Genomic DNA, 15,628 nt, shown 5'->3' on the forward strand with positions numbered 1-15,628 from the left:
AAGAAACTCCTGTGTTTCTCACGTTTAGGTCAGCAAAACCGGGAAACGAAGATTTAACTGTTGAAATTGACGTTTTCTATTGATTTTTGTTTGAGACCGAAAGTATGTGTGCCAGGATCAGGTGACCAGCTGTGCATTCACCCCCAGGTTCTTGAACAAGAAACACACACGGCCAAGGCAAGTGTAAATGACTTCATTGACCGTTGGTAAATAGGCTTGTAGCTCAAATTCTACATACCATGTACCCATTTTCTTACACGGTCGATACACTGAATAATTTACTATCTTACTGTATAGGTGCACAGGTTGTATAACCACCCTCGCGATATTTTGCCCTTAAAATAAGGTAGTAATCCCCACAGTTCATGAAAGTTCTCTTGACTATTTTCAGAGGCATTTGTGCCATACAAAGGTGTTATCATGCAAAGACGTGTCATTACTATAATTTGCTGCAACAAGGTACTACCACTAAGAGATGTTTATATTGGGCTATTCGGCCATTGCCATTGGCGTATACAGTATCGTCAGATATTGTTTGGTATTCACTATATTAAATATACACACTAAATTTAGGCTCAACTCAACATATATATGCATGAGCGATATACTTATGCTGATCGGATTCATATCTTTACAATTACGTGTAACTGCAGGAAGTTTAATCGGAACTTATTTCATCCTACAGCGATATACCAGTGGAACTTCAAAATCCACATGTCATCAAGAAACATCAGATGTTTGTTTGAATCCTCAAAACAGTACCCGACTCCGCAGTTTTAAATTCTTCGTACGAAAACAAGTAGAAATTTTGTAATATATTTTGAAAGGAGAGTCTCTAACCCCTCTTCTTTTCTGGATTACTACTATTTTTAAGCGTGTTCATGCTATAATACCACTACACTATCATTGGCAATTCTAAGGGCGTCCCCTTTTCCACAGGAACAACGTGAACTACTTGACAAGCCTGGGTATTGCAATGGGTAAGTTACAGAAAAATAAAATCGGAGAAAAATGTCTGGTTTCATATTATCTTTTATTATAAAATTTTTAATATCTTTAAGTTAATTCTTAAAGAAAATTGTACTACGAGGATGGTTGCTTTCGGATTTTGCGGGAAAATTTAGATAGTTCGATCCTGCGATTTCATGAGTCAAATTTCACCAGTGTAATATAGTACAAATCAACATAGAAATTCGTATCGTCAATATCGTCAATTGAAGAAACAATAGGGTGAAATGTCAATATTTTCAAACAGCTTTTGGAAATCAACAGGCAAAAAAACACGTGCTTTATATGTAACAAGACGCCTACTAGGCGTTATATGATCGCGTCGTTCACAGCGCCAGCCCAGCTATGCAAATTTTGTGTCGTAAATGTTCTTAATAATAAAAATGAACAATATACCGAACTATAGTCGCATGTTGAAAGCAGGAGAAACACAAAACAGCCCATTTCGAAACTGCTTGAAATCCTTTAGTGCAGGCTTACTCTGCTCGGCGTGTGCAGTTAGTTGTATGTGTAATGAGTGTAAAGATAACACTTGCTAGCATTTTGATCGCTTTATTGATTCTACTTTACTGCTTCAAAGTTCGAAGGTGAAACGAAATATGCCCAAAGTGAATACAACACGTGATATAACTAGCAACTTACCTGTGCGCAGGTTCCCGATTAGGGTGATATGGCCCGCAGCTAGCGACGCTGGGGGTCGACCCGAGAGGAAAATAAAAAAAAAACCAAGCCGAAACTATAGATCGCTGTCGCTACGCGACGCGATCAATAATATAGTGCCTTTATCTATTTCACTTTCCAATCTGACACTGGGATAGTCCGGATGTTTTGCAAAATAAAAGCAGCCTTCTTTCTTCATGTACAGGTCCCTCTGTTCTCCAATGTACGTCACTTCCGGTGAAAAAGCCACGAAAAAAAGCCAACTTTGAGGCCAAAATGAACGAATGCGTCATCGAAGAAAGAATGCGTCAACAGCGCGCCATAATTAAGCGCTCGACCGCATCTGAAGCTTTACCTCCAAAGGTCGCAGAGAGTGTAACAAACGAAAACTGCTCACCGAGAAACATTCTGCGAAATGGTGCAACATTGCTAAAGAAGCAAGAGATCTTAGGTCTCGCCTACAGAAACAAACATATTACGCAGGTATATGAATTTACTATGCTATAATTGCAACTATTTCAGCATATATAAATACTGATCCAGATTGGTACTGATGGTTGAATAGCTGATATTGGTTGAGCAGGTAATGATACTGTTTAGCAGATAAGGTTTTTGAACAATCTGGTGGGAGGTTTCAGTGTGCAATTATGGGCAAAATCCAGGCAATTATATATGGCATATCTTCACCACTTGGCGTAGCCAAGATTTAACTTCACAGTTGTGAAGTTAAAATACTTTTTAAGGGTCATAAGTAGCTTTCTTGTTTTTCAAAGCTTTTTACGACAGTTGAAAAATTAGGTCACTATCCAGTGGATAACTTTATCCATGCACCTTTTGAACAACTGGCCCCAAGGCTGTAAACAGGATTTTTGCCAGGGGGGCACTGTGTGTGTTGAGGAACAGGTGCCCCCCATATAAGGCTTATGTCATCACTGATATAGTGCAAAATTACATGGTTTCTTCCAACAATATATATAATACAGGTGCTCTATAATAGTGCTATTAGTTTTTATAAAGCTTTTGTAGATTTCAATGAATGTAGGTGACAAATGAAGAAATCCTATATTAGATGTCAACCATATTATAGTCCAAAAGGGTTGCTGGGGCAAACAAACGTCATGATCTGCTGCCAGCATTGTTTTATTTTTTTATTTGCGCTGATGCAAACGCCGTTCAGCAGCCTTCAAGAGTTTTACTAAACAGATTATTGCAATGGACATTTCTATAAGCATATCGTCGATGCCATTCTCTAAATTTTAAAATTCACAATGAAACATGTTGATAACCACATATTAACTCTAAGGGCCTAACTCTAAGGGCCTAACTTCACGGGCGCCTGTTCTCGGCGAAATGCGAAATATTTTGCCTGTTTCTTTTGAATTTCGACCGCTGAATCAATTAATTTATGCATCATTGCTCACAATTCAAAAGAAGCAGGAGAAATATTTCGCATTTTGCTTGAAAATTTAGCCCGTGGAATTAAGGCTTAAGACAAACAATTTATGCATACAATTTCAAAAATTACTTACCCTTTCATGATATGAAGAGAACACAAATACATTTACACTACATTTTTAACATAAATTATTTCCCATTGCTGGAAGCCATCTTGTTCCAGTCGCGTGTTCCAGTTCGAGTTGATAAACATAAAACAAATGATTCGCGCGGCTTTTGCTCTACAATGGAGATTACAAGAACATCATTTTCACACAATTGAAAATATGATTGTATATAAATCACAGAGGGTCTATACTGTATAGTACAGTATGTATTTTGTGATATCTATAACACAAAAATATACAGAAAAAAATACAGGTTGTTTTCTTTCATATACACATATTACTCTGGTAAGAAAGCTCCATTTTAATGAGATTTATCGAACTAGGATATGTGCGAATTTGTCATTTGTTTATAATATTCAACAACAATTTCAAAGATTTACTTGCCTTTTAAATTCTGATTTTCCTGTTGGACGGGATAGTGAAGCGAAGAACATTTGATGAGAATATTCGAAGTGTATACAGCAAACAACAGCTGAACATCACGTGTTTTATGTAGAACGAAGTTTGGCTGTGAATAGCCAGTTATAAATCTTCAATCTCTTTACACCTAGGTTGAAAGAAAGCTCCATTTTAATATGATTTATCGGATTAGGATATCATGGCCGTAAAACGCCATATTGCCACTGGGTTTAAATTTACTATATTTGCGAATTTGTCAGTTTATCATATTCTACAACAGTTCCAAAGATTTACTTGCCTTTTAAATTCGGATTTTCGTGTTGGACGGGATAGTAAAGCGAAGAAATACGATCATACTGTCATACATTTGATGAGAATATTCGAAGTGTATAGAGCAAACAACAGCTGAAATCATGTGTTTTATGTAGAACGAAGTTTGGCTGTGAATAGCCATTTATAAATCTTCAATCCCGTTTACACTTAGGTTGAAAGAAAGCTCCATTTTAATGAGATTTATCGAACTAGGATATCATGGCAGTAAAACGCCATATTGCCACTGGATTTAGATTTACTATATTTGCGAATTTGTCAGTTTATATTATTCTACAACAATTTCAAAGATTTACTTGCCTTTTAAATTCTGATTTTCCTGTTGGACGGGATAGTGAAGCGAAGAAATACGATCAAGTGTATAGAGCAAACAACAGCTGAACATCACGTGTTTTATGTAGAACGAAGTTTGGCTGTGAATAGCCATTTATAAATCTTCAATCCCCTTTACATCTACGTTGAAAGAAAGCTCCATTTTAATAAGATTTATGGAACTAGGATATCATGGCCGTAAAACGCCATATTGCCACTGGATTTAAATTTACTATATTTGCAAATTTGTCAGTTTATCATATTCTACAACAGTTCCAAAGATTTACTTGCCTTTTCAATTCCGATTTTCCTTTTGGACGGGATAGTTGACCCATTCAAGAGAGATGTAAGAGTATTATTTAATTTTGACTTATCCGCCGTTTAAGCTATAAATGGCCTTGATACAACCGGGCCGGGACTATAAGTAAATGTGTGGAGCTGTATTATTATTATAAATCCAGACTGTCTTAGAGCGTTTTGAGATCGTTTAGATTGTTGTACGAGAGTTGTTTCATGAAATTGTTGTAAATTGAAAATAGAAGTAAAACCAGCGTGTGCAGGTTAATTTACTGAAGGAAGCTTGCCAAGAATTTAGTGAAAATATTTGACAAACTTTAAGCAGTTTTCATTATTGGCTGAATACCAACTGTATATTTACGGTCTACACAAAGGTCTCGGAGATGTCAATTTCAAAACAAAAAGTCAATTTCGTTTAAACTATGTACTTACAGCACGGTTTTTACCCTGGGTGACACATTGGACGAGACGAGGCAGCTCGTCGTGAAGAGAAGCGTGGCGTCATAGAATTTCACGTCGTTGGAACTGGCTGCGAGGACAGCTCTCTCAAAAGAATATTATGTGGTTGATTGGCTTGACAAAAAGTATTTTCATATCAACTAACGCGAATGCCGAAAGAATATATCACGAGATTGGTTTTGATCAGTAAGTGAACCAGTAAATTTTTAGCTGCAAACTATTGCACGGTCAAAATGGATGCGCTGTGCTTTAAATTGCTGTGCATCAAATTGGACGCAGGCACCAATTTTAGCCGTCCCGTGCTAATAAATTGACTACATCATTCTATAAAGAGCTTCTTGCTACTTTAGATGTTTTGGTTGTTGAATGTATGCAAATATCATCGTAGATAAATTGTACTGATAATTTGCTCACTTTAACTTAATCTAATGATCTGCCATCTGAGCCACTTTGTTTAGCAACAAAAGAACGAGACACATTTTTACGGCATCCATGTATAAAAACTATCGCACAAGGTAAATTTCATTCAGTCTCGAACAACGGGTTTTCACTTGTGTTAAACATTACAGACATTAAAATAATCTCCGGTTTTCTTAAACACCGTTTAAAAAATTGAAATCTGGATTACCATCACGCATTCATAAATGGAAAAAATTGCGATTAGCTAGTATTTTTGTCCAATTGGCTTCTAATATCCGCTTGCATTAAAATATGTTTGCTAATTTGCATGCTAGCCCGGACAAATAATTATGATCTTATTAACTCTCCTTCTTTCGGCGTTCTGTGAATAAAAATTTTTTTTAAATGCAAGCGTAAATTGAATATACTAACCAAAGCCAAAGCGTAAATTGAATATGTTAACACATTGAGTTTTTTAACACACACTCGATCTTTTTATTTTAAAATGTCGTCCAGTTTCGGTGACCATTCATATTGGTAGGCATGATATCTCTTGAAGAATGATTCGATTGGATTTTATACCTTATTGTATTACTTATATATAATAAATGTAATATTACACTAACTCCGGTTAACTCGAACCCCCGGTAACTCGAACAATTTTCCTTTGCCCTTGGGGGTTCGAATTAGCGAGGAAATTCTGTATTTTAAAAGCTCACTCAAATTCTATGAGTGGGAGTCATAACATTTCCATGGCGGTATTTCCACTCGAATAAGAGCTTAATTTTCAGTGTTTTACCTTAAATCTTTGTATCAACTAAGAAATAACTTTCTCTTTGATCGGTGATGACAAAATTTGTATGTGAGTGTAACACAGCCTACATGCGATAGTGTGGATACGGAAGAATATCTGATAATCGTTTGATATTTATCTGTTTTGAGAGCGTAATGTCGAAAATTTTTGTATTCGGTGTAATTAGACAGAAATTCTAGTTTCTACAGGGATCGTTTATGAAAGTATGGGTTAATGTTTGTCGCAGATAAACTACCCGAGGTAGAAGTATTAGCAACATCTAGTCAAGAATTGTGTGACAGGCAGGAGATGATTGCATTTTCTCATTGCTTTTCTGCAGTTGTCAGCATTAAAATTGGATCTTGCCAGTCACGGAAAACCTTTGAATACGTACAATCCAGAAAGTCAGTTTATACAAGACCTTCGAGAGAAAGGTGAGTGTACTTTCTGACGGTTTTGAAATACTATCTTTATTCGTGTTTAGAATCTTAATAATCACGACTGCCGTAGAACATTCTAAATCTACTGAATTAATTGAAACGTATAGATCGTGCATGATGTAACCCAACCACTGTCAGTTGTTAGACCATATATAGAATGCATATCTCTTGCTGTCCTGATCCACCTAAAATAACGTGATATAGCTATGACGCCTGTCTATGGAGATTTATTTCATTCCAAACCGTTCACAATTGGTAAATTACGACCTTTTCCAAAACAGTAAATTGATTGCGGCTTGAAAACCTAAAATTTCTCATCAACACATAACAAACTTTAAATTCACTTCATAAAATTTGAATGATTTAGTCAGGATTTGAATTTTAAACGTTTTCCTCTTTTTTTCAGAAATCTTTGGTATGAAGGGAGTTGTATCGTCAGCTGAAGGATTACACACCAAACTACGTCAAGCTGCTCAACGGATTAATGGATTAACAAAAGAACGCAAACAGTTGATTAAAATGGGAAATAAGCTGAGAGCTGAATTGTTGAAATATAAAGGTATTTGAAGGAATGTTTTGGTATATCTATTAAAATGGCATTAATATATAGACGTTAGTCGAAATAAATTACTGTAAGAATGAATTGAATACATTTTTCGTATAGTCATGACGCGTAGCTTCTGTTGTTCGCAAAAGACTAACTGCATGCATGTGCAAAGAGAACCCGCGATGATTACGTCACTACCACATGTAGGGTAGTGACACGTGACCGGGCCCCAGAACACTGCGGCAAAACGTCTGGGCACACGCCGGTCGGTTATAAGCATATTGGGAAATTTTCAATTGGAATTGTTGAAACAAAACATGCATGTTCATTGATAAAATATAAGTTAAACTTGTACTTCAAAATGTACCAAAAAAGTGGACTAAACATTCGTTTAATGTGTCCTGGCATTTAAATATGAAATAAAATTGTAATGCAGATTAAAAATACAAAACAATCGCACCGTAACCATTTTCTTCACCTGGGCGGCATATATTTAGGCGTATGGCAATTTCACGTTGATATTACAATGTAAAAGCTAGGAATAAGATTCAGTTTTGTGCGTTTTAGACAAGAAACAAAATTATCATCATCAAAGTATTTATACCAATTCATTTATTCAACGCGGGACATAAGAAGCAAGTGATTTCGAAATTATCAGTAACGACGAAGAATTTTTGATACTACGCACGTGCCCCCCCCCAAAAGAAAAGAATCCTAGGGCCCAAAAGTGCCGGGGTTTTGGTGAAAAATGCCTTTTTGGAAATGGTAATTCTGTAAATACAACTTTAAAATCGAAGGTGGCCTTTTTTGTTTCCAATGTACGCCCAGGGCCTACAGGTACGCCCACTTACCCGTTCCTAATCTTTGTGTAGACCATGATGAATATAAACCACACTACAGTCACTACTTACTAGTCGTGTCTTTGGTGCTTTGGCAATAAAACCGTCCCTATACATATTTTTAATTGCCCTTTCTATTAGTTAGAGCCCGCCCCCCAATCTCGGTATTCTCCCTACGCCATTGAGAATGGAAATTTCGGTTATTTACGGAAGAAAGATCGCTTTGAAACACTATAAATATGCCAAAAGCTTTGAAATAAAAGTCAAACGGTAAAATACGCGCAAGACTTAATTCTTCCACGCGGCGAATCCGGCTTGATTTTGTTAAATCAATTTGGACATATTTTTGACCGTTTATTAGCTTTTATTCAATTTTCTGTTTCTTTGTGCGTGAGGACAGTTTTCGGACATACGACACATACGGTGCGTTTTAATATGTGCACCCAGGTATATGTGAATGTACGCTTTCTGAGCATACTCGATCGAAGCTAAACGACACTGCATGCATACATATTCTGTGACTTGATCAAAATTATATTCGAATGTACGCAAGCAAAACGACACACTGACACAGCTCGCTTTTTTTGTTTACTCGATCCGTGTTGTGAACGCCTTTTAAGGCGTATTAAAGGTTACGTCTGCGGAACGAAAGAAGTATCTAAGCGATAAGCATTTGTGTTTTAACCGTGCCGATCATTGTGCTTCTGATTGCCGAAGCCGATTTTTTTGTACCAAATGTAAGCGTAGACATCATACCTTGATTTGTGACCTCCCGGGTGATACGAAGCCTCCTGCTGCGCCCTTTAATGAAATGCTACTTAGTCTTATAGTTCTGTCGTTTATCCTGTCGTAGTTGTTAATATAAATAGTGTTAAATGTCGCGCCGTAATCGACACGGGGCGGGAAGTTTCTACGCCTCGTCTGCATTGCTCCACAAAATAAAAGCGAAACCCAAAAAACGAGAAATGCGTCATATAGAAATGATTATTATTGAAAAAATTTCCAGGTAGTTTAGAGCAACTTTTGTGAAGGCTGAGCAACTAGCATCAATGTTCACGTTTTGACAATGAATAGCAATGCGACACCCCTTAATTGTTCGTGAAATCATTTTTCCAAAACGGTGAAATCTAGACACAAATTGGTACGTGATAGGGGGGGGTTGCTCTCGTTGAAAGAAGAATTTACGCCGATCCGACATCTTTTGTCCAAAACGGAAGTTAATTTCACAAACCTGTCTGGGGTGTTTTTTTGGCGAACATACATTAAAATGATGGAATGGTATGGATGAAAAAAAAGTCAGTCACCCTCTACGGCATTGCATACCCAGGTAATCTGAGTGAAAAAATCAACGAATAAGAAGCCATATCCTTTGCTTCACTGAAGACTGGCTTATCATATCCTTCATATCATATAACTGCGGCATTTGAAAAATTTTAGTTAGTTCATTATTTCAATGTAAAAATGCATTTGTTTTTTCGTCAAAATCAATTAGAATTTTTATTTTTGCCCGTTTTACATTAAAAAATGTTGAGTTTAGAACTACTCAGTTTGTGCAGGCGCCTTTTGACGTATTTGAAGCCATGACTAACCAGCTGATCTGAGATCATGACATCATAAAGCGTCTTATAAATTTCACATATATTGCAACTCAACAAACTATAAAACTTTCATCAGAAGTGAATTCAATCCGACAAAATTGGATCGTATGAACAGGTTGACTTCCAGGATTGGATTTTAAAATTTGATCAAAGCGTATGTACGCCTATGTATCTATTCTTACGTAATCTCCGACCACGCGGGACCAGCGTAGTTTTGCGTGACACACGTGGGGCGATCAATGCACAAAACAGCTTTACCAAATCAAAGAAAAATATTATATAGAAACTAGAAATTTTTCTTCAATGAATGTATTTTAGCACAATATGAAGCTTAAATAGGCGGGCTAATCGCTGTATATACTATACTAGATGTACTGTCCGCCGCAAAACAATCGCAAACTGTCGAAATATATCAGCAAACTGTGCTGAAGTTGGCATGACCTTCGTGCACTCAATGTGTTATTAATATGCTGCAAATACCAATGTCTGCAAACGATTCAGACTCCGTGGTTTTACAGAAGGAAAAAGAATGGCGTGAAGCTTCTCAACTCAGAGTTCAGGCACTGGAAGAAACTATAGCTGAAAAAGATAGGGAGTTCAGACACTAGGAAAAGTTGAGATTTCGTAAGTTGAAGGATGATTTTGAGTATAACTTCAAACCTATATTAGAACGAGATCAAGAGTTAGAGAAATATGATACGGTGATTGGTAAAGTTAAGGAAGATGAGCACGTTAAGACTGCTCAAGTTAGTGAATTGTGTGTGAAGATTGATGAATTCAACATCAAATTACAAAATGAACAGAAGTCCAAAGAGGAGCTACAGAAACACTACCAAAAGGTAAATTTTTTAATTTTTTTATTTTGATGAATCGATTCTGCATACAAAAATATTTAAATGAAAACAGGATAAAATTAATTGAGCTAGGAGTCTGTTAAAACCTTTAACAGGCTTTTTAATTTAAACCCCTAGTTGCAATGGCTTGGTGCAATATAGTTGAACATAGTGACATTGGTGTCTAATATTAATAGGCCGTATTCTCTGGCACGAAAAGTCGCTTAGAAAACGATTTTCGTTGCCCCCCTTCGGGCACTACTTGAAAACACGATAGAAAATTAGGATAAATTATAGAAAGTCTAAATTCACTTGTTTTCACCTTCACAAACCTGCAGTTTTCGAGCATTTCATCTTCGAAAAATCAGTAAATTTGCATGTTTTGCAATACACCGACGCCATTTTGATTCAGGAAATGTATTGGATACTTGGTGTAATATACGACATATATTGCAGATTCAGCAGTTTTATACCAGGATTTAAATGAAGTTTCCAGCATTTTTGCGGGGCAAGCAGGTTTCAACAAGGAAGCTTTGAGTCAAGTTTTACGAGGTTTTTCACAAATTTTCATAGTTTTTCTAAACTAAATTAGTCAGAGAAGACTTAGACAATTTTGCTTACACGCATCAAAATCATCCACGGGCGTTTTGTTTCAGTCAAGTTATATGAAATAATTACTACACAATTCCTTTCCTGCTTAACCTTTGTTTTATATTAACTACTTTTATAATACACACGTTTTCTCAACAAAACTATTTACAACATCTCAGTTTTTTTACAAAGTTAATTACCAACGCCTTTATCTTATTATCATCAATCCACTAAAAAAACGAATTTTTTGAGCGAAGACCCAGACATCTTTACGAAGTTGAAAGAGAACAAATTTCAAACATTTTCCTTATGAAAACGTGAGAGGACTTGTGAAAACTGCCAAGTTGGCCCAGTCTAAACTTGCTGAAGTATTGGAACCTGAATCTGGAAATCCAGAAGTCAATGTTATTCAGTCGATGAAAGGAAAATGCAAAACATTTGGCGATGATGCAGAGAGACAACGAAGAGCTGAAAAGTGAAAAAGGAGTCCAGAAAGTTCACATCTTCGGAAAAGATCAGAGTGTTCCAAAATAGTGGAAAAAGTGTTTAAGATCCGGTGAAAACAAGGAATCCCTCATATATTTTTTATGTGAACACTGGAGGTGATGGGACTCCTCCCGGTGGTTTTCCATTTCAACTATGTACGTAACTGCTAAAGAAAGATGCTATGTTTTATATCCCGGTGATTCCCCGAACGATAGTGTTACAAGTAATGAGGTGTCTTCGCTTCATAGCAACCACGAAAAAGCAGACACTCGTTTAATTCTACATGCTAACCACGCAGCAGCAACGTACGATAAAGTTGTTATCAAAATCCCTGATACAGATGTTCTTATACCTGCGATTACCATGCAACAACAGATGCAAAAAGAGATTTTCTTTTGACTGGCACGGGAGATGGACGTCGTTGCGTATTTGTAGCAATTATCTCGAAATTCTTGGGCGTAGATGTTGCTCCTTGTTTACCAGGCTTTCATGCTTTTACCGGTAATGGCATTAGCAATCAAGCAGCATCATAGTATCAGTGTTTAAGTGCAGAAATTGATCTTTCATCACCGGTTGGCAATGGCTGGACGTTTGACGATAAAGAGCTAGAGATAACTTGGATGACACGCCCACCCGCTCCGCGATCTTAAATTGAGTGTGCTGAGTGAAAGTGCAAGACTGGATGCTCGACCATGCGTTATTCCTGCAAAAAGGCTGACTTAAAATGCACCGACCTATGTTTGTGTGGTGATTGCCAGAATGCAGTGGTTGAAGATGGTAATGAGAATAATAGCAGTTATGGCCTGGCTCAATCTGATGACGATGATGAACTTGAAGGATCAGGATCTATTCTGGATTTCGGAGATGACGTCGATGATGAGTTGTGGTATTAGCTGTCCGATTAAAAGGGTTGAGTTCAACGTTTCATTTGTGTTTTGAAATCATAAGGCTCTTGTAATTCTCCCACAATTTTATTTGGTTGAAATTGATTTAAGATACGCAGTATGTTGTTTCTGTATTATATAGTTTTAACTATAGCAAGTTAGTTTATTATAAAGGAGAGTAGCATCAGTGTATGGGGTAGTAAGGTTGTAGGATAATGCGTTCTTTTCTTATTTGCAAAATTCCAGACTTTGTTGTCTGCCAATTTGTTATGTGTTTTCTTTTCGGGTCAAAGAAAGAAAGATCAGCAATGGAAGAATTACCACAATTCAATTCTAAGAAGAAAGAGAAGCGTTGGCTTTTAACCTGTAAAAGCGTTGCTGCAGCATGGGAGGGAGAACACGCTCCAGATTTTCCCAGATTAAAAGAATTGTGTAGTAATTATTTTATATAAATTGACTAGAAAGAAAACGCTCGTGGATTATTTTGATGCGTGTAAATAAAGTTGTTCTTATTTATTTGTAAATTCCAAGAGCAGAATGCTATAAAAAATCACAAAATGTCGGATGTTTTTCCGATTAATTTTGTCTGTTCTCTGACTAATTTAGTTTAGAAAAACTATGAAAATTTGTGAAAAACCTCGTAAAACTTGACTCAAAGCTTCCTTGTTGAAACCTGCTTGCCCCGCAAAAATGCTGGAAACTTCATTTAAATCCTGGTATAAAACTGCTGAATCTGCAATATATGTCGTATATTACACCAAGTATCCAATACATTTCCTGAATCAAAATGGCGTCGGTGTATTGCAAAACATGCAAATTTACTGATTTTTCGAAGATGAAATGCTCGAAAACTGCAGGTTTGTGAAGGTGAAAACAAGTGAATTTAGACTTTCTATAATTTATCCTAATTTTCTATCGTGTTTTCAAGTAGTGCCCGAAGGGGGGCAACGAAACTGAACGATAATCGGCCACAGAATACGGCCTATAAATTGTGAAGATGAAATTAATTACATTTGATAAAAGATAAATATATAAAAGCTAACTGTCTTATATTTACATGAAGAGAAGTTACAATTGTGTAATATACACTTAATGTATGCTCCCGAGGGAAATGGTGAATTTTGTTTTTCCAAGAGTCTGACTGAAGGGAAAACATAACTCACTATTTCCAAAGGTAGTGTACATTAAGTGTTTTGTTGTATAGGAACGAAAACATAAATGTTACACAACAATTTTATTTAAAAAAGAAACCCACTTTACTTTGTTATGACAAGAAGCAGGCAACAATTTTTCACTGATTGGGGCACTCCTTTCGTTGCCTTATGTAGTTAGTCCTCCGATAAGGTTTATGAAGTTTTGTTGAATTTCAATCGTTACATATAGTTGTGCTGTATACGTGTACATATGTGCAGGAATAAATTTATCCTGTGATATAGCTAGCAACGAAAAGCAACCCTGTAATTGACTGAGAACAAACTGGGCAGCCATTAAGCATATTTAGAACTGTTCCAGAATAGCTGCAGCTGAGCTGCAAGCTTTCTCTTCTGCTTGTCTTTCTTCACTAGCTATATGTTTAATTCTGATATGTTCAACAAATGATATGGTTAATTATGTCTAGAGATTGCAAGAATATCAGAATCAATTTAAAGCTTTTCAAGAAGAGAAAGATAATGTAGTTGCTAAAGAACGGGAGGAGCTTTCGTCTTATCGGAAAAATCTGGAGCTACAATTAAGGTAATCTAGTTCACCTCATGCAATCATTGTTTGTAACTGGAATACCATCAGAGCTCTTAAAGACATTTAAATTTTCGGTGATCATAATTAATGAACTCTAAAGGTAGGGTACACTGATGCTAATTAATGTAAACCATGTTTAAACAAACACCTTGTTTACATTTTCACTCACTACATTTCTAAAAATATCAAGAGCAGTCAGAATAGTTGACACTATTTTGGTTTGCTATAGTTCTAAATGAGAGCTGGAGTTTATGTTCCGAAAAGTAAAAAATGTGCTAAATTTCAGAAATTTTAAATCAAGTAGTCTACCCATATTGTTACAAGCAGAACTGATGTGAAGAAGTCACTGTAAACTACCTTTTAGTATCAGTAGAGATATATTACATGCAATGTATGCCAATGTGCAATTATGAACTTTGAGAACTTACTGAGGCTATAATTAACAATGAGTTACAGTGATTATGTTAATAAAGCATTTTTTAAAATATTGGTTAAAAATCAACATTTTGATTTTTTAGAGCAACAGAAAATGATTTTGAGTTTCGTCATCCAGAAAATGTCAGTAATTTTGATGAAGCAATAAGAAAAAGAGAACAAGAATATCGATCAAAACTGGATGAAACAAGAAGTCTCTTATTGTCAAATGACCTTAAGGTAATAATTTATACTCATTACAACCATTACAGGCCTATCTGCATGCTTTCCATTTGCCAATATATACCTCAAATACAATATTACCACCATTTTATTACTGAAGCTCCCTTCTCCTTGGACCTTTTTTTCATCTCTCTCCAAAAAACCTCCTGTGCACTTTAAACACTACATGTTGTGGCTTTAAACTATTTCACCACATAGACCAGTTGTTTAAGGCCATTTTGTGGATGACTAATACTAAGAATATTACATGTTGTGCATTGTAAACATACAAGGTGTGTGTGTAACTGTTTTCCTCAGTTAAACTATCTTGCTACCAACAAGGTTTCGCTTTTTCCCTAACTTCTTGACGAATTTAGGAATTCGCTCTCTGAGCTAAATTTTACCTATGTAGTCTAGATGCTTAAACGAGTGCATTTGGTCAAACGAGACTACCGAGCCAAACGTATAAATTGCCCGTCATAAATTAGGCTTTTGGTTTAAAGTACATATCTAGAAAGTGCTTTGTGGGATGGTTTGTCGATCATTGTCACTTGTCTTTAATAATTGACAGGTTTTTTTAGATCTGAAGTTTAACAAAAGAACTGGAGTTAATGCGATGTGATAGTCGTCGATGTAAAGAGGAACTCGACAAGAGAGAACTGAGAACTCGGGAGCTGAAGAAGATGCTTGAAGAAAAAGATTGTATGCTTTCTGATTTGGAAAACACTCATAAGTATAAGTAAGGTCACAGATCTCGAAGCACAACTGGAAAATATGAGGAGAATGGGAGACAACTTACAGGAGGATTTTAAAGGAAA

At 36.2% G+C, this 15,628-nt stretch overlaps 1 protein-coding gene and 1 long non-coding RNA gene across 4 annotated transcripts; both read left to right on the forward strand.

Moving 5' to 3' along the window:
* The first annotated feature begins 386 nt into the window (after window positions 1-386).
* LOC114539201 lies at window positions 387-5,085 on the forward strand. Of its 3 annotated transcripts, none has more exons than XR_003688853.1 (5): window positions 387-459; window positions 686-799; window positions 940-980; window positions 1,874-2,151; window positions 5,003-5,085. XR_003688853.1 is itself a non-coding variant. In XM_028559876.1 (4 exons), the coding sequence occupies exons 2-4, from the start codon at window positions 977-979 to the stop codon at window positions 5,021-5,023; spliced, it is 303 nt and encodes a 100-aa protein (XP_028415677.1). In that variant the 5' UTR covers window positions 390-459; window positions 940-976; the 3' UTR covers window positions 5,024-5,085. The 3 variants fall into 3 exon arrangements, 1 of the variants encoding a protein (XP_028415677.1); XR_003688852.1 differs by having other exon boundaries at window positions 686-787; XM_028559876.1 differs by lacking the exon at window positions 686-799 and having other exon boundaries at window positions 390-459.
* Window positions 5,086-9,871: 4,786 nt separating this feature from the next.
* LOC114539203 lies at window positions 9,872-15,609 on the forward strand. The gene is made up of 4 exons (XR_003688855.1): window positions 9,872-10,482; window positions 14,056-14,171; window positions 14,693-14,828; window positions 15,392-15,609. It is a non-coding gene; the product is annotated as an uncharacterized LOC114539203 (long non-coding RNA).
* The last annotated feature ends 19 nt before the right edge of the window (window positions 15,610-15,628 follow it).

This window comes from Dendronephthya gigantea, unplaced genomic scaffold (assembly GCF_004324835.1).
Source record: "Dendronephthya gigantea isolate DGI-Jeju-01 unplaced genomic scaffold, DenGig_1.0 000196F, whole genome shotgun sequence".
Taxonomy (NCBI): Eukaryota; Metazoa; Cnidaria; class Anthozoa; order Malacalcyonacea; family Nephtheidae; genus Dendronephthya; species Dendronephthya gigantea.